General features: G+C 51.8%; 1 protein-coding gene across 3 annotated transcripts; it reads right to left on the bottom strand.

The window, feature by feature from the left end:
- Positions 1-10,425: 10,425 nt before the first annotated feature.
- KLHDC7A (kelch domain containing 7A) lies at positions 10,426-17,494 on the bottom strand. 3 transcript variants are annotated; one of them, XM_090268687.1, is made up of 2 exons: positions 14,988-17,494; positions 10,426-11,319 (listed from the first exon to the last, which is right to left on the bottom strand). In XM_090268687.1, exons 1-2 carry the CDS (start codon positions 17,279-17,281, stop codon positions 11,259-11,261), a joined length of 2,355 nt encoding a protein of 784 aa, XP_090124813.1. In that variant the 5' UTR covers positions 17,282-17,494; the 3' UTR covers positions 10,426-11,258. The 3 variants fall into 3 exon arrangements, with proteins under 3 accessions (XP_090124813.1, XP_090124814.1, XP_090124812.1); XM_090268688.1 differs by having other exon boundaries at positions 10,426-10,920; XM_090268686.1 differs by lacking the exon at positions 10,426-11,319 and having other exon boundaries at positions 14,644-17,494.
- Between the last annotated feature and the right edge of the window lie 1,599 nt (positions 17,495-19,093).

Below are 19,093 nucleotides of genomic sequence, written 5' to 3'. Positions count from 1 at the left end.
CTCGGAAACAAATCGCTGAGGGGGAAGTAAATTTATTATCACCATCACCATCACCATCTTCATTATCATCAGCAGAAGCATCGTCACTGTCATTGTTACTGTCACCATCATCACATACTATTTCTTGAGCCTCTACCAAGCTACACCGTTGTCATAGATTCTCACCACAGTCCTTCAGGATATAGGTGTTATTCACCCTCTTGTACAGAGGAGGAAATCCCGGCTCGTTCAGGTTAATCTCCTTGCGGAAGCTCCTGCAGAAGTAAACTTGGCTCACTGGGAAGTTAAACACCAGACAGGAAGGATAATTGTAACCACATCCATGTTTCTTGGTTCCCCATCCATTTCAGACAACTAATGACTCTTCTTAAGTGGTTCTGGGGGTATTGGGGATGTCAACAACATTATTAAGCTGTGATGCAAATGGCACTTTTTGGGGGGGGAAACACCCTCTAACATTGGAATCGTGGCAATGAAGGATGACTCTGATGCTGTCGGTGTCCTGAAACTCCGTGGGCTGGAGCTAAGGGGCAGCCAAGCAAGCGTCCCTGTTTATTTGCTATGTGCGGCCGTCTCTTGGAAGCTGGGCAGGCGCTAATTAGATAGCCACTTGGAAAGTTGCTATCACGAACTGGAGGCCATCCAAATTGCTCTCTTTGTTCCAGAAGCTTCGAAAGAGCATGCCCCCCCCTTCCCCAACTCTCCTCCCACCCTATCCTCGCTTGCCAAACCTCAAGGACTACAAATACAGCTAATTATGTCAGCTTGGCTTGGCATTTATTTTCCAGATAGCATCTTTCATTAGCGCTGACCTTCCGGCTGCCTGGCTGCTGTACCCGAGGGAGTTGTGAGTGATGTGTTGGTTACCCTGGTGACATAGGAAAGCGGGAGAGGAGGAGGTTGAGGGAGTAGATGATGTCTCTAACAGTCCCCAAAACTATGTGTCTTTTTTTCTCCAAGCCACCTGTGTTTCCATAAGGTGGCCGTCTAGGGTTGCCAGAGAGAAAGATGGTGTGGGCCTGTTGCTTGTCTCAGCCTTGGGGATCGTAAAGACACCTGTGGTCTTCAGTGGTAAGCTTTGTAGGGCAGTCACCATATCTTATTTATTATTCCTGTACCTTGCCCACTACCAAGCACGTGCATGCGTGTGCGTACACACACTGTCCACTCAGCCCTAGCAGTCAGAGGCATTTAGGCGGTATGTGCACAATTGAATTTGCATCATTTTGCTCCAATGGCATGGACCGAAGGCAGGGGCATGGTATTGATTTTCCTAAGGGGACAAACTGTTTGCAGGTTCTTTAACTCAGTGCTGAAACAGAGTTCTGAGCCCCCAAGTCACATTAAATGGGATTGGGTAGTATGATTTTGAGACAGTCTTGGTTACTAAGTTCTCTGCAAACTAGGGGAGTGCATAGCATATATAGAAACACATGTGATATAATTTTCTGCACTTCCTGATACTATATCTATGCAGATTAGCTTTTGCCTTTTGCCAGGCACAGCTGTACCTTGGTCACAATGGTTCTAATCCCAGCCCCAATGTGGCCAGTGAGGAGCTGACCAAAGAAAGGGCAGAGATGCTTATATGCAGACCAATCCCTTGATCATCCATGACATATCCTGGCCAACGGGAGAGTGGATAGTAGTTACTTTTCACGCTTCCATCTCTAATTTTTAAAAATCTTTTTTATTCTAGGTGGGACCAAGGCCACAAGGAGAAACCAGTTGCAAACATTCTGCTTTTTGGGGGGAGGGGGGGCAGGAATTGTGAATCCACCAGTACCTCACATCATTTACCTTCTCGATCGTCCGCCTTTTGGGGGGAAGGGGAAGCATATGACAAACCCAGACCAGCCAGTGGTCATGTGAAATGGTCATCTCAGCAGGAAACATAAAATAACTCTTCATTTACACAGATAATATTGTTAACAGTGTCGAGAAAAAGATTTGGAATGATGACTGAGACTCCTCCAAACCAACAAAGTATGGGAACCAGTCATGATCCTTATGAAATACACGGGCCCGAAGACACCCTGTTTCCTGCAGACAAGAGAAAAAATAATCCTTTTTTATTTCTAGCCCAGAAAATTTGGCCAGCATCCCGGCTGGCTGTACTATATAGAAGTCAGTTCAAATATAGATTTTTTTCCCCCCACTTCTTATTTGCGCGAGTTACTTGCAGAAACCAGCCAACTAACCAGTCAACCAGATGGGTTTCCTTCTTTTACTTGATCAGACAAAGTGTCTTGTGTCATAGTCCAGGTAGGAACAAATTCATGTTTTAGGTGCCCAAGAGAAACTTGACTTTGGTTTGTGTGAGTGGGTAAACTGTGCAGAGAGGGGCAGAAGGCAGAAGGTCCTGCCGAGATTTCACCTGGAGACAGGCTCTTGGGCACATTAGCAATGAAGCTCGCAGTCTGATGACCAACGTGGACTGGTCGTTCCTATGTCTGCAACAGCTGATATTAAGTTTTTGTGTTGTTTTGTTTTTTTAACGAGCCAGACACTGAGCTGGGTGCTTCACACCCACTATCTCATTTAATCTCACGAGGGCCTTATGAGGGGGCTGAGCTGATGAGTGGAGAGATCAAGATTTGAATCCAGGATACTCAGATTCAGCCTGTAACTGTACTGATTATTTGAGGAGTTAACTGTTTGAAGGGTCAAGGTCCACATTATCCTCATCTGTCTGAGACTTAACTTCTGATCTTTCTTCTGGCAGAACTTTTGGATCAAGGATCCCAGCAGCTTGGCCCCATGCAAGGCAACGGCAGGAGGCGAACCCCACAAGGCCCGGTCAGCAGATCCGGAACGCCTTGACCGGACATGCTAAAGTCCGCCTTGCAACTGCACACTGGTTGTTAACTCTCACCTCCTTCTTCTTTCCCCTCCCCCCTCCTCCCCCGTCCCATGTCAGTGACAAGGAAGCAGGTGTTGCTACTTTCATTTTGGGCAGCTATAAAAAGGAGACGTTAGTTTGTATTAAATGGGGAAGAAGCCAAGCAAACAGACATTGCTCAGTCAGGCCTAGGGCACGCGTGGGAGGTGTGGTGCGCCACAAGCCTGCCAGATTTCAAAGGGCGTTCACTGTAGGCTGATGCCGGTCCCAATGCCGTGAAATCTGAATGCGAGTCAGTGGCTGCGGAAGCAGTCAGCAGGGTGCCTGCTCGACCCCGTCAGCCGCTGAGCCCGGATTCTGTGTCCTCATTTGACCAAATCTGGGAGAAGATCAGAGGGAATTTAGCTGCCATTTATGGGCATAAACACACTCATTAGCTCCTCTCAACAACCCTGTGAGATAAGTATTACTCCCATTTTGTAGATGCTGACATGAAGGCCTAGGGAGAATTACAGAGAATTACTTGGAAATCTGAGGACAGGGGATTGCTTTCAGTGAATTGCTACATTGTTCCTTTCAAGAACATGTGGTGATGCTAAAACTATATGGAGGAACCGTCGGGAAAGTGTTGCCAAGCTCCGGTCCTGCTGGAGCCCTCTTCAAAGCAGAAATAAGGCTTATCTGCAATTAGCTCATTCATTGTGTGCAAATGGTCCTAATTGCTTGAAAACAGTGTGTTCTCTTAAGTAGGTTAAACCTTCCCTTCTGAAATCTTGTTTATACTATTCATTTGAGCAACAAACTCTTCCTTTATGCCGCAAGGCACAGGCCGGCCAGGCCAGGCCTGGAGAAGGATTTACAATTTCTCCTTCACTCGAGCTGGGATATGGGTGTTGATTAACATGTGCCTGCCAGCCTTGCTCCTGAGAACCCATTAACTGGAGGGTCAGCCAAAGTCAGCAGTCACCTGCGTTATCAAGCATTTGATGAGAAAGGCAAACGACTGTTTTACTTCTACCAGAGAACCTTGAACTTTCTGCCAACAAAATCTTGCCAACTGGAGGTCCTGCTGGGCTTACTTTAATGAACAGATAAGACTCAATTTTAATTAGCACACTAATTGTTTCCCTGCAAGTAAATGTGGGGGAAGAACTTGCAGACAGTTTATTTTCTTAAGTGGGTTACCAAGGTGCCCCCTGCAGCCCTGCGGATGGCACGCCATTGGGCAGCCAAGGGTTTTGTTCATCGAATAGCACAAATCCGGTTCAGCAAGCATTTCTTGAATGTGGCCCAAGTGCTGGGCTCTGTGTGAGACCAGGGGGACAGTGAGATGAGCCAGGCCCAGACCCTGTCTTCTAGGAGTCCACTGTAGAGGTCAAGGGTGACATTGCCAGACTCTATTGGTTAGGGCTCCTGGTTGTAAGCAACAGAAATCAATTCAGGATGGTGAAGAGGAAGGAAATGCATTGGAGGGGTTGGGGGTGGAGGTAGGCTGGGCAGGGGTGTGAGGGGAGCTGGGCACAGGGACCATATAGTGGGCATATCGCCCTTATGAAGACGTGTCTCTAGGTGACCTTGTGTCCTTGTGTAGCTCAGGCATTGTCTCTGGGTGGCAGGGAGGGGAACCCCTCAGGCTCAGTGCTCAGGAGCACGCAAGCTACCTGACAAAAGGTAGATTGACAGGAAGGGGAAAAACCCACAACATTTATTCACACGGGAGCTCACAGGAGAAGACGCTCACTGAACGGCTGAAGTTCGGGAAAGAAGACGGGCGAGAAGAGGCTTGCATGGGAGGAACAAATGGGTTTCTAGGGGAACAAGCAGGAGATAAGAAAATTTGTGATGATGTTTGTTTATGCAGGTGCAGTGGCCTTTTCCATCTTTTTCGTGGCCATAAACCTCCCATAGGAACAGAAATTGATGGTAGTGTCACTTCCAGAAGTTTCGGCCTTCAGTGAAATAAAGGAAGCTCTGAGGAGGTTTCTTTCCGCATCCGTTCATATCAACCCTCTTCAAAGGAACCTTCATATCAACGCGGAGGGCCCAGGGGGGTCCCCACTCTCTCACCCACATGACCACAGCACCTCCTCACTGGTATCTCCATATCCTCTCTGGCCACCCACCAGTCTGTTCAGAGGGACGCATTTAAAATGAAAATCCAGTGATGCCACCCTTGTGCTTCAAAACCTCTGAAGACCCAGTGCCCAATCTGGGTTTCTAACACCGTTCTGTAATGAATGGAACTAAGGCTCCTGGGAGAAATGGTGGGCTCTTGGACTGGGCAGGGGAAATACAAGTGCCCAGAAATAAGACAATGCTCAGGAAACACAACGATGGGGGTGCAGGAGACCACAGAAAGAACTCTCAGGCCTCCAAGCTGGAATGGTTTGATTTGGGCAACAAAATAAACAATGTAGTATTGGGATATGACCCAAAGAATGAAGTAAATATCTATGGGCCTGCACTGATATAAACAAATAAGTAAATAAATGGGGAAGAGGCCAATCTCCTCGACAGAATTCCAAATAATTTACGGAGCTCCTCCCCCACCAAGGAGGTAAAGCATAGCTTCCTGTTGCCTAAGTGTGGGCTGCACAGGGATTCCTTCTAAATGGCAGGATATAGAAAGAGGAAAAAGAGAGTAGGTAAACTTACAGCAGAGAAGCCTGACAAATGCTCCCTCAGCCAGGCGATCAAGGTCAAAGTCAACAGTGACAAGTCACGTTGATAGCACATACCCTTGATAAGATATGATGTGAATGAGCCTTTGCCCCCATGAACTTCCTTCCATAATCCCAGCCGAGTAACCTATAACCCATGAGAAAAGCATCCGGAAAAAACAAACTGAGGGGCAGTCTACAAAATACCTGTCCGGTCTTTCTGCCATCAAAAATGAGGGCAGCCTGGAAAACCGTCACCACCAAGAGCAAAGAGGAGCCTCAGGATGTGACATGTAAAAGGAATATATCTTGGACGGAATCCTGGAACAGGAAAAAAGACGTAGGGCAAAATTTTAGGAAATCTGAATCAAGTATGGATTTTAATTAGCGAGAGTGTATCGGCGTTGGCTCCTCACTTGTGACAAATGTACAGGGACCATGTGAATGGAAGGTGTTAACAAGAGGGGAAACTGGGTACGGGGTATGTGGGTTCTCACTACACAATCCCTGCAGCTTTTCTGTTAAACAGGTTATTAACAAACGGAGCAAAAAGTCCTTTGGGCTGAGGATAAAATCCAAACTTCTTAGCCTGGCTGACAATTGACAATGTGACATTGCCCTCCCTGTGTGGCCTGGCTGACCCTGGCCTCGCCTCGCCTCTCTGGCCACACTGACCTCTGGGGTAGGGCACAAGGCCCTTGCTCTTGTGTGCCCTCCTTCTAGAATGTTCTTCCTCTCTCCCTTCAAGCCAAGTCCTTCTCATTTTTCATATCACAGCTTAAATGTCACCTCCTCCAAGAAGCCACCTTGAGAACTGTGACATATGTCCCTCCTGTCACTCTCCATCACACAGCATTTATTTCCTGCACTGAGTTCGTGCCAATCCACCGGTACTTTATAGAGCTGTTCACCTGCGCGCTCCTGGCGTCCCCGGGAGAATGTGCTCAGCCTGCCCACAGGCACAGCCCTAGCACCTTGTAGGGCATAGGAGCTTATAATCACCGAGGAAAGAAGGGGGGAACTCATACCTGTCAAACTGTGCTGACGTGCCAGCCTTGCCAATCCCCGTCTGACCCCCCTGCCTCCAGGAAAGGGAACCCTTCCTTTGACAGCCCAAGTCCTGGCCTTCCAAACCCTCCGTTCTCCTTCCGCTCATCCCGTGTGCCCTGCACCTTAAGCCCAGCCGCTGTCCTGGGTGTGTGCACACCTTCGCAGAGGTCGCTACTGTGGAGTGACAGGGACTCAGTGCCACGTTGCTATAGGTGCTCGGAGCTTCATCATTAGGACCCACGACGCAACACAATCATTAACATGTGTTATACCTCTGCCTTCTCCAAACTGTATTTTTGTTAAAGCACCAAAAGTAATTAGTTGGGGGTGATGATGGAGGAGGTTCATAGAGAACAGAGAGAGCCTTTTTCCCTTTGTCGTTCCCCAGTGGCGAGGAGGAGGGAATGGCAGTGTCTTTGAGAAAGAAGCTATTGATTTTTTTTGCCCCAAAGCATCCCACTGAGCTGGGTTCTGCATTGTTTGCGGAACTTTCCAGAATGAATGAAAACCACTGTGTCTTTGTGCTTAAGGCACATTCCCAATTATCTGTGAGCTGATGGAGCAGAGAACTTCCTTATGCTTGTAAAGGATGTTTTCCAAAGTTAGAGAAAACTTTTACTTACCCGGGGCGGTTGCAGAGGGAACGGGGAGTTAGTGTTTAATGGGCATGGTCTCTCTTTGGGGTGATGAGCAAGCTTGGGAGATGGATAGCGGTCATGGGCATGAACTGTGAATGCACTTACTGCCTCTGAGCTGCACACTTTAAAGTGGTTAAAACAGGAAGTTTTACCTTGTGCATATACTACTACAATAAAAAGATGTTCAGTGATGTATTTTTTAAACTCAAAAGTGTCATAATATTCTTTTTTAAAGATTTTATTCATTTATTTTTAGAGAGAGGGGAAGGGAGAGAGAAAGAGAAGGAGAGAAACATCAGTGTGTGGTTGCCTCTCATGCACCGTTAACTGGGGACCTGGCCCGCAACCCAGGCCTGTGCCCTGACTGGGAATCGAACCGGCGACCCTTTTGTTCGCACGGCAGCACTTAATGCACTGAGCCACGCTGACCATGGTATTCTTGGTAAAAGGAAAGATCGGTTACATCACAGATTCAGAGAAAGACCTTATTTTTATTTTTATTTTTAAAATTTATTTACTTATTTGTTAGAGAGAGGGAAAAGGAGGGAGAAAAAGAAGGAGAGAAACATCGATCAGTAGTCTCTTGTATGTGCACTGACCGGGGACTGAACCCACAACCCAGGCACGTGCCCTGACCGGGGATCAAACCGGCGACCTTTCTCTTTTCAAGACGATGCCCAGTGAGTGAACTGAGCCACACTGGTCTGGGCCTCATTTTTTATTTTAAAAATTATGGATAGTGAATAAGAGACTGGAAATAAAGAAGTCAAAACAATAACCAATTATTCCTGAGTGGGGGAGTGGTTTCTATGGTCTTCCTTGGACTTCTCTGTATTTTTCCAATTATATATTTGACAATAACTGTTTGTATATCTTTTGTAACCAGATGAAACAGACATACAGGATGGTGAATGCACTCAACGCCACTGAATTGTACACTTTAAAGTGGTTACGATGGTAAATTTTGTGTTATGTGTATTTTGCCACGATAAAAAAAAAAAAATGTTTCAAAGAGAAAAGACAACTTGTATGAAAGACATCACTTCCCTGGGTTTTCCTGAGGCTGGTAGTTTTTGAATTCTCCATTGTCCTCCACCCCACCCTGTGTAGTCTGGGGTGGGGGTGGGGGGTCAGAGGGGGTTGTGGGGTGAAAGACCAGGTTTGGGAAGTGAAACTGAATGGCCGAAAGATACCAGCCATGGGTTTCAATGTCTCTAGGTACAATCCAAGACTTCAGCTCCTCCAGATCAGATGGGAAGCCTTCTGTAACAAGAGGCTTTTTTTTTTTTTTTTTTAAGACTTTACTCAGGATATTTTATGATTCAAACTGAGGCCAGGTTAAGCTAACCCTCATATTTTCCACAAAGTAAAGATTGCTGAATGGGATAGTCTAAACATGAAAACATGATTGCAGGAGAAACAATCACCAGTCTTGAGAGGCTAAAATAAACTCTTTTCAAGAACACAAAGACACCACATCTCTTTGACACTTGTGACAAATAATGATGCATTATATTTGGGTAGTGTTTTTTAACCTTCGAAAGTGCACTCACGGCTTTTCTTTATCAACAACCGTGGGAAAGCAGCTCTTCTCTTGCGGTGTAGAGGCCAGAGCCTGTTTGAATGCTGCCCTTAACCACCCCGGGGAGAGGGGACTTTGCTGGTGCCTGGTGCTGGAGCAGGACTGTCCCTGGTGTGAAGTGCTGAAGAGCCTAAGAGGGCCTGGGCTTAAGGAGGAAGGAGGAGCACTCCTCTTCTGTCTCACAAAAGATGGAGGTGCAAAGAGGGGGACTGATGGGGAGCACGCGGGAACTTTGTTAAACAGTTGTTACCCAGGGAGCCAGTGCCGAGCCTGAGTTATCCACTGAGGCTGGAGGGAGCCTGGGTATTTGTCCACCAATGCCTGGCAGTTGGGCTCCTGCGGAGGCTCCTCCCCGGGCTATGCCAGCCTGCCCCTTGCATGGACAGCGGGAAGGGCTCTTGGTTAGCGTGCATGGGCTGACAGTTTTATCAGAGCAGTTGTGCTCAGCAGTGTAAGAACCGAGGGGCTCGGCACCCCGATACTGTGTGCCAGAGTGAAGGGGGCGTGTTTGAGGAAAGAGCAGAAAGTGGACACAGGAAGCAGCCTTGCCGGATAGTGCCAAGCACCCTATCATGGTACCCAATGGCACATTTCAAATGAGGACACAGCTCGGCTGCGGCTTCCTCTGGGCCATGCCATGTGGCTGCTCTGTGCTGGCACCCAGGACAGAGGCAGACAGAACAGGCCATCCTTGGTGCTCACAGGGAAATCACTGGGGACGGCAGATCTAGAGGCGAAGGCGCCGAGTGAGAAATGAGGAAGTTACGTGTGCAGGTTGGGGCGCCCAATTCAGGAATGGGGTGCCGGTGAGGAGGCGCCGAGGCCACATTTTCAAGGCCTTGAAGGACAGGGATTGACACCACAGCCGTGTGATCCCTCTGAGCCTCAGTTATTCCGTCTGTGAAATGGGACGATGGAAGTTTTGAGGTTCTGAGTGAAGGCAAACGCAGGGTAACCGGGTGAGCATTTGGGCCACAGGTTGCTCATCATCCAGCAGGCCAGTTGGGCTTGGGCACGTGGGACAGTCTCAAGGTTTCTAAGAGCCGCAAGAGAGTAAACCCTATGTCCCAGCTCTTTAAATCAAGTCCCCCAACCGGAGGAGTTGATGGGAAGGAGAGAAGTTGGCCAGTTCTGCCATCTACTGCAGTCGTGAGGGTGAAATGAGACCACATAGTAGAACTCCTGTTAGTGTCGGGAGTGCTCAACAAGTGCATTGACAATGACGCTATTTCTCTCCTCTGGTTTTTTAATTATAAAAAGGCAGATGGAACAGCCCAGGCTAGTGTGGCTCAATGGATTGAGCGCCGGCCTGTGAACCAAAAGGTCGCTGGTTCAATTCCCAGTCAGGGCACAGGCCTGGGTTGCAGGCCAGGTCCCCAGTTGGGGGCACGCGAGAGGCAACCACACAGTGATGTTTCTCTCCCTTTTTCTCCCTTCCTGCCCCTCTCTCTAAAAATAAATAAAATATTAAAAATAGATGTAACAGTAGATATTAAATAGTAATTTTTGATATTTGTGGAATGTCTTGTCTTTGTTACCCCTCCCCTACTCTGTGATGAGGGTAACCCTTCCAGATAGGGTGTCTCAGGGAGGATTCTATGATGTAACAATGGTCAAGTCTTTGCACAGAACCCAGGACAGGGACCATCGGAGTTCTTTTTTTTTTTTTTTTTTAATGAATATGTCCATCATTCTAATGCTACTTTATTATTTTTTTAAAGATTTTATTTTGCCCTGACTGGGAATTGAACCAGCGACCCGTTGGTTCTCAGGTCGGCGCTCAGTCCACTGAGCCACACCAGCCAGGGCCGGAGTTCTTATTATTGGTATGGGATCCACGTCTCCACCTCCTCCCCAGACACAAAAGGCAACCCAGACTTGACTGCCTTTTCATTGTTTTGTTTTATTTTGACCCACATCCCACTCTTCAAAAAACTGGAGGCTGGGAGCTGTTTGCAGAAGCTCTCCTGCAGGCTGTCCTTTCTTCTGGCTCCCCAGCCTTCTCCGCATCTCCCGCCCTGAACACACCTCCTCCCTTTGTGCTTTGTCTCCCTTCCTCTGCTACAGCCTCCTGGCTGCCTTGGGGGCTCCTCCCAGCCGCAGCTTCAGGGGAGCCAGTCTGGGCCACCCTGGGGCCACAAGGCCTTTCTGGGAAAGGATGACAAAGGCGGGAAGTGCTGGGCACCTGTCATGGCTTTAACTATCTAAATTTCCTCCAGTCGCTCTGAGCGGCTCTTACTCCCAATCTGGAAAAGGAAGGAGTCCCTGCGCCCTGCACCTTCTCGAGGTTTCTGCAGTGAGTCTCTAAGCAGCTTCTGAAGCTCGTCTGTGCTGTCAGGCAGCCTGGGCAAGTGCTTCGTGCTTTGAGCCTGAATCTCAAATAGGCAGCCAGTCCATTCTTACCCTGGATGAGGGGCGGAGAGTCTCAGAGTCTCAGAACCTGGGTGATCTAAAATATCAATAACTTGAGCATACCCCAGACCTTGTCAAACCGAATGGGGTCCCTGCAGCTTAAACATCCGACACTGCCCTCCAGCGAGCTGGCCCCTGCAGAAGACACAGAGACCAACTTGGAAGCAGTCCTTGGCCTGGGTGTTCTATGCACATCTCTTAGTTCTTATAACACCCATGGTGGGCTGGCAGTGGCAAATCCACTTTACAGGTGCAGATAACGAGGATCAGAGAGTTAAAGAAAAGTTTATGTGAGTTCCAAGTTCAAGGATAGAGCATAATTGATCGGTGTGGGTGGAGAAGGAATTGGGGGCAGCCAGATGACAGCTGATGCCAACCCCTTGGCTCCTGTGCCCCCCTGAGAGGGGAATGGAAAGACTGCCATGTTGGAAGTAGGCCCGGTTCCAAGATGCCTTTGAGGAAATGGAGGGTTTTTGAACTTTGCCATGAAGGCAAGTTCTTTTAACCTCTCCGAGCTTCGGTTTTCTCACCTGTAAAATGGGGTGGTTGTAAGGATCAATGAGATGATGCGGATCAGTGGCTGCATGCCTGCAGGAGGCCAGGGTCCCTGTCTTACATCCTGGCTCCAGAGATATAAGGAGCACCACAGGGCAGGAAACCTGGGCTGGCCCCTCCAGACTGCTTTGCCCTTCAGGCCGGGCGCCTGCAAGGGCAGCCCTGTGCCCTGCCATCCCCAGCGAGCCCAGGCCCCAGCCCCAGGCAAATGCTGTGGCTTCGATGTTTGTTTTAACAGCCCTGCTATTCCCGACAAGACACAGGCTGGGCTTCTCTTGTAAATATTGATGGAGGCCCCAGACAGGGAACAACAAAACAAGGGATGCTTTATTTATGACAGAAAAAAACCTACAGACCCAACAGGAGTGGGGAATGTTAAATAAACCGTGGTGCAGCGGCTTGATGGAACATTGCGTAACTATTGAAATGTTGTTTACCGAGCGTTTGTAATAACATGGGAAAATGCTTATTTTCAAAAGTGAAGTGAAAAAAGGAAGCGACTGAATTGTATGTTCAGCATAATCACACCTAGGCAAAAGTCAAGCCCAACCAAAATCCATGCACGGAAGAAACAGACCAGAGGGATGCTCACCACAGCGGGGGGGTCACTTGCGGAGATTTTTAAAATACTTTTCTGTATTTTCCAATTTTCCCTTATTCTATAATGGCATGGCTGGTCTCCCGTAGAAAGCAACCCAAACTTAAGGTATTTGGTTTCCCCCGAAGAAGAAATAACTTCTATTGGGAAAGCAGGCCCGGTGACCCAGCTTTATTTGACATAGAAGCCACTCTGAGTCTGAGGGCTACGGGCCGAAAAACCAGGCTGTTAAACAAGGTCAAGTGGAAATCCCCAACCTTGAACCCTTGAGTCACGTGGGCCGGCGGACACGCAGCCACACACCCAGGTATGGTGCCTGTGGTGTCCTGGTAATTATTTTGACTCTCACCCCGAACTGGGAGAACACTGCTTCTCTGGGGAATGCAGTTGATTTCCAGGCAAGGAACGTCTTTTTGAAGTGTTAGTGGAACAGGCCTGTGCTGGAACCGGTCTGAGGCCATTAGAAAGGCTCAACAGGAAAAGGTATGACATTCGGTGAGTGGTCCCTGCCAGGGGACCACAGGGAGGCAGACACAGTGTATCACTACTTCCTGGCTCAGCCCAGGCCTAAAGCTCAGCTCTCCCTGGCATCTTGAAGACACACACCTGCCACTGTTGTGTCTGAAACAAACTTTGCTGCCTTGTCACTGGAACCATTTCTCTTGTCCCCACCGAATGTACGCCATGGGCTTGTCCTCCACCTGGCTCCTTGCCTGGACCTACCCCTGCCTCTAGGGCTGATCTGGCTTCGCCTGCCCCAGGTCCCAGATGGGGTTCTCCTCTCAAGTGAACCCTGGCCTGGCACCACAATACTGATGCCACCTCCTAGTCATGTCGCTGAGGTGCCCTCGCTGAGGTGCCCCCCACCCCACAATCCCCTGGGTCCCTTGGAGGTTCATGCCTGAGTGTTGCCTCTAATCTTGAGCAGAGCCTTGCGAAGGGGTCACTCTTCCCAGGCACCAATCTTAGCTACTTTCCTTTCTTAACCCCCCCTTTAGGAATAAACTAAGCAGCTTCACATCCCAGGCCCTGCGCCTTGTGTGGTCCAATAAAGGTCCTCATCGCCATGCCAACCTCTTTCTTGTTCTTTGTTCCAATCCTGCATCTTCCAAAATGACTCCCAGCTCAGCCCCAGAAGCTTCAGGAAGTACAGCTTCTGCCTAGACCCCCAGAAACTTGGGAAGAACTTTCTTAGGATGCTCTCGTTTGTGCCTCAGGCAGAGAGGGACATGGGTTGTCCTCCCCATTTCCGAGATAGGGACGCTGAAGTCCATAACGTTCTTACTTCCAACCTGTCAGCCCTGCCCTGGTACACCCCCCGCCTCTACTTCTTCCCTCCATGCTGCTTGTCACATAGGAGGGGTCCCCGCTCCCCTGGCTTCCGGCTGGGACCGGGAGCCCGGCTGGTCCTCCGTCCGTGTGTGCCTCTCCTTTGGAGATGGAACAGGGCTGCAGTTAGAGACTGGACCAATCTCTCTCTCTCTTCCCTCCAAGTCAGTGGGTAGCTTCTTGGGGCTGGGGGTCTCCTCCCTTTGGGAAGTTACCAGAGCTGATGGGAACGGGGATCCCAGCCTCTCAGTGTGTCACTGCTAGTTCCTTAGCTCCATCCTGGGCTTGCCCCTCCCTGGTCCTCTCCTGTCTGAGGCTGACGAGGTGGCAACATGACACAGGGAGGGCGGATCATGTCATCGGCTCTCACCAGCCCCCAAGGGTCGACTGGTCAGCAGTGGCTGCTCCCCCACCCCCACCCTGATGTGAGGCTGGGTTACTGGGAGAGCTGTATCATGAAGGGTTCTGAGATGTGGGGAGATGTGGGGGGTCCCAGGAGGGCAGGGGCCCTTGGGTCACATCTCCTCCTGCCTGTCCCAAGATCAACTCTATTCTTAATAGACCCCTACAAGGTGTGCCTTGTCAAATGGCTGCAAAAAATGGAGGTTTCTCATGCTAGAATTCCAGGTAATGAGGAAAACTGAAGTGGGCTTTGGTTAATTTACTCTGCAGCCAAAAAAGAACCCTCCAGATTCAGCTGTTTGACTTCTCCTACTATCTCTCCCTCTGGCTGGGGCCCCTGGAGCTGCCCTGGGCTCCTTCTAGTCCTACCTGAACCACCTCCCTCGATTTTTTTCACACATGTGTGTTCCAGGTGCTTCTGGGAACCTTGTCAGTTGGGACTCAGGGGTCAATGTTTAGGAAGGGGCCTATCTCCAATGGGATCAGCTTGAGGGGTTCCTGGGGGTCAGCAGGCACCTGAATCACAGTTGTGATAAGGTTGTGCTCCTGAAGTTCGCTGGGGTCCTGGAGCCCCCCCCCCTCCCCAATTTAAACTTGAAGCCAGTGCTGGAGATGTGGCTGCCCTTGGCCTCGGAACACCAGCCCCTAGCTCTGTATTCATACCTGCCCTCCACAGCCACAGACAGCAAAGACGCATCCCCAGCCAGTGAAGGAGGTAGGACAAGAATTCACTTTCTGCCGGCCAGATTCCTGGCTGCTTGCTCTACCAGAAATGGCCCATGGAGCAGTGGGCAGGGGGTGCCCAGCAGAAGGCAGCTAGACCCTGGTCTGAGGCACATGGGGGCCGGGCAAGGTCAGGACGGTGGGCAGGAGGGTGCCCCGCGGGGAGGGGAAGCTCCGCAGCTCCTTGGGCACAAACCTGGGCGAGACGTAGTCAGCCAGGAAGAGCAGCATGTGCTGGCGCCCCACGCAATAGATGAGGTTGTCCACCACGGCGCACTGGAAGGCATCCGGGTAGGGCGTCCGGTAGGTGGCACACTCGTACCAGAGACGGGCGCTGGCGCTGCAGCGGTACACACCAATGCCCAGGCTACGGTTGAGGTCAAAGCGGTAGAGAAAGCCGTTGACCGCCACCATCTCGGCCGTCCGATCCTTGCCACCCGCCACGGGGCCGACCTGCCAGCGCTGCTCCTGGGAGGAGAAGCGGAGCAGCAGGTAGCGCAGCGTGCCGCCCGTGACGAAGATGTCCCCGGCACACGCCGTGGCTGTGTGCGCCAGGGCGAAGGTGTCGTTGGGGAGTGGCGGGGCAAAGGTCCAGCGGTCCAGGCGAGGGTCATAGCGCTCGACTGTGTTCAGACACTCACCCCCAATGGCGTACAGGTGCCCGTCCAGGGCCACCAACTGGCAGCGTGGCCGGGCTTGGTTCAGCGGGCACACCTCGCTCCAGATCTCGGTCAGAGGGTTGTAGCAGAAGACTCGGTTGGAGGGCCGGCACCCGGGCCCCTTGCAACCGGACACCACGAAGACATAGTTGAAAAGACTGCAGATGGCACAGCCCCGGGACACAGCCTCTGGGGGCAGATGGGTCAGCAGGTGCCAGGCATCCTGCTCATCGTCATAGCAACAGAGGCAGCCAGCGTCTTCCTGGGGACACACATCGGCCACCACCAGGTGCTTGCGGCCCCGCAGCCGTCGCTGGAGGACCAGCTCCCTCTCTGCCCCGCTCAGGCGCCCATAGATGTCTGGGCTGCGTAGGACCTGGAGGTAGTTGTCACTCATCACTTTATAGGCAGCATCCTTCAAGGCCTCCAGGTTCTGCCTCTTGGCCAAGGTCAACACCTCGTAGCAATTCCCCAGATCCAGGTGGACATCTGGGGCTGAACCTGGGGTGAGAGGGAAATGGAAGAAATTGGTCCCCGCCACGAGCTCTAGGTTGGGCTCCCCGCTGCTTCCGGCTGAGCTGGACTCCGGAGACTCCCTGGCTGCGGGGCAGCTGGATGGCGCACTCTGGTCCGGGCAGGCCGGAGCAGGGCTCTCGAAGCCATGGAGCTGCAGCTGAAGCTCTGGGTTCTCCACGATCTGCAGGAGGCTCTCCTTCCTGCTGAAGCCTTGCGTGGGGGGTGCGAGGGGCGACAGCACAGGCTGGGAGGAGGCAGCTGGATCGGCTCCACCTTCTCTGTCCTTGTCGTGGCCTCTGGGGACTGCCCCTGTTCCCAGGGGGCCTGGTGCAGGAGGTGGAGCCTCGGCCAGGGCTGTTGCCCTAGAGACCAGTCTGCCTCTAGAGGTGGCCTGAGAGAGAGAATGGACGTAGTACTCATACACCTTGCCCTGCAGCCTGGGCCGGGTCCCTACCTCCTTCTCCCTCAGGAAGTTCTCCTCCATGCGAACCCGGGCCACCGACGAGAAGGTGTAGGAGGCGTTGGCGGTCCCCTCCTGCTGATGCAGGGCCAGGCCCATGTCTGAGGCAGCCTGGAGGGCCCCAGCCTCTTGCCCACGGACCCCTGTCACGCGAGTGATGACCCAGCTCTTGTTCATGTCACTCTTGCCTTCTGAGTGGGCTGCCCCGGGCTGGTGGGGGGACTTCTGTGCCCCAGTTCCTGGCTGCTCAGGGAGTCTACCATTCTGCCATGGAGCAGCCTTACCCCCCACATCGCTGCCATCCACCGCAGCAAGGCCAGGTGGGGAGCTTGTGGGGTCACTGCCCAGGTGGGGGCAGTGGGGCAGCTTGGACTCACTGCCAGCACCTGTTTCGGCTTCCTGGCCACTGCAGCGAGGAGGTGCCAGGCCAGACTCCAGGCACCGCCCACCCTGACCCTCCCCAGTGCCTTTCCTCTCTGGCTGCCCAGCCTCTTCAGCTTCTAAGTCCCTGGAAGAGGCTCCTGTTGCCAGGACTTGGGAGCCCCCCGGATTCTCTGAGCTGCAGCCCAGCAGTACCCCAGGCCCCTTGCTTCTCTTCCGGCGTCTCAGCCCCTGATGGGGTGCCCCAGGAGCCGCCCCCTGAACTTCAGGCTGTCCGGAGCCTTCTGCCTCCTCTTCAGCCTCGGCCTTGGTGTTCCTGCCCCACAGCGGGGCTCGGGCAGGCCTCGACTTATACAGCCTGTAGGCTGCGGTCACCAGGAGCAGGACAGCGGCGGACAATACCACCTTGCCGGTCAGCTGCATGTTCAAATGCCAGTCCTGGGCCTCGGCTCCTCCTCCTCCTCCAGGGAGCATGTTTCCCAAGCCAACCTGGGGCTGAGGAACGGCAAGAATCTGATTAATAATTACCCAATAGGGGCCGGTTCCTTGTTCCTGCTGAGCTGAGCGGAGGGGGTTCTGGGCTGGCTCTGGCCGGCCAGCTGAGGAGTTGAAGCAAAGGTGACTTTGAGTTGGCAGAGTGCAGCCCCTGGGGCCCCAGCTGGCAGATCTCAGCGCTGACCTCCTTGGATCCTTCAGTGCTTTCCTTGGGGTTGGGGGGGGGGGTTTCGGCCCAGGGGGTGATCTTGTGATCAGCCACCTGAGCCAGCAGCAGCTGGAAGATGTTAGGAGTGTCCAGCCAGCACACGAAGAGGGAGGAAGCTCTTGACCAAACAATCACCTGATGCTAGGGAACACATGGGGTTGGTTAGTATTTGTGTGTATGCTTTATTTTCTCTTTTGCAAATTGACTGAGCTAGGAGGGTTGGGTGTGGTGAGTGCGGGACAGGTGGAGCCACGGCAGGTGTGGCAGGAGACCCACCTGGGTCTGTCTCCTTTCTGTTGGGGTCGGCTGGTCCCCATAGTGGGGGTTGGGGTCTGCAGTTAGCAGCAGGGGAGGCTGAGCTGGGACCGCTGCCAAGCCACCTGACCCGGCTCTTTGAATGCGTCTGCCCTTCTAAGAGAACTGGACATTCTGAGAAAGCCTGGGAAAAACACTTGGCATTGTACCCAGAGCAGGGGGAGATGTGGGGCATATTCTCAGCCTCCAAACCAGACAACCTCATAGGATGAGAGGCTGAGGGAGACTCACTGATATCAGCGCACAGTGCTGTGTGACTTTAGGCAAATGACCTCACCTCTCTGTGCCTCCATTTCTTCATCTAAAAACTGGGGGTAATAGCACACAAACCTCATAAGGCTGTGGTGAGAACAAACTGGGTTAATGTGTGTAAAGCCTGCAGGACTGAGCTCCACCTCACAGGAGCCCTAATTGTGCTCTCAGGGTCCCCAAAGGCCAGGGTAGGGATCTCAAACCCGTGCTCCTTACAGGGGAAGGGCAGCTAAATCGAGGGCCCACCCCGTGATGGTGCCAGGCAGGCAGGTCCCCCATTGCCAGAACCCACTGTTGCAGAGATGCTTACTCTAGGTAGTGAAGCAATCCCTCCTGTTTCTAGATGATGGCATCTAATTAAAAAATGAGCATAAAACCCACTCTGTGAGCCAAGGGAATCACATGCCTGGGAGGAATTTGGCTCTGAAGCCTTGGCGGGGAAAAAATCCTGGCTTGTGCTTGTGTTCACAGCCCCCCACGCTCCAGCCTCAGTTTACCCTTCCAAATTCCTCTTCTTTTGACTGCCTTGCATGCTCGGCTCTGGGCTGGGGCTCCAGCCGCCTTTCCCTGTCTTTGTGGGTCCACATCCCTCCGGCCCTGCAGAATCAGGTCAAAGTCTAGGCCTTCCAGTGCCTTCTTCCCCGGCACCCCCACCCTCCCGGGAGCATCCACTCCTTCTTTGGATCTCTCGTTTTTCTTTGCTCCTCTTTTAGCCTCTATCCTGGGCCATGGGTCAAAGTGCACTCCGTTCTCCTGCTGGATGCTAAGTTCCGGAGGTCTGGATGGGACCAGGTACAGCTGGGACGACAGCCACCATGCACTGTGTCTTTCCATGGGTACAGCGGGGATGGGCACAGTGGATGTATCCCACCTAACAGTCAGCGTTTGTTTGGGAAAGATACAACTGTCACCCCCATTTCATGGCTGCTCCAAAGTTATGTCGGTTTGCTTGCTAATAGGGGCTTCAATGTCTGCTCCCAGACCCCAGAGTTGTACAGACCTGAACAGGTGGTATT

Source organism: Furipterus horrens, unplaced genomic scaffold (genome assembly GCF_987537825.1).
Source record: "Furipterus horrens unplaced genomic scaffold, mFurHor1.1.pri manual_scaffold_3, whole genome shotgun sequence".
In the NCBI taxonomy this organism is placed as follows: Eukaryota; Metazoa; Chordata; class Mammalia; order Chiroptera; family Furipteridae; genus Furipterus; species Furipterus horrens.
This window is presented reverse-complemented; position numbering and strand designations above follow the sequence as displayed.

Bases quoted from the DNA above. Each gene is read 5' to 3' on its own strand.
- KLHDC7A (XM_090268686.1), bottom strand. From the start codon at position 17,281: ATGCTCCCTGGAGGAGGAGGAGGAGCCGAGGCCCAGGACTGGCATTTG.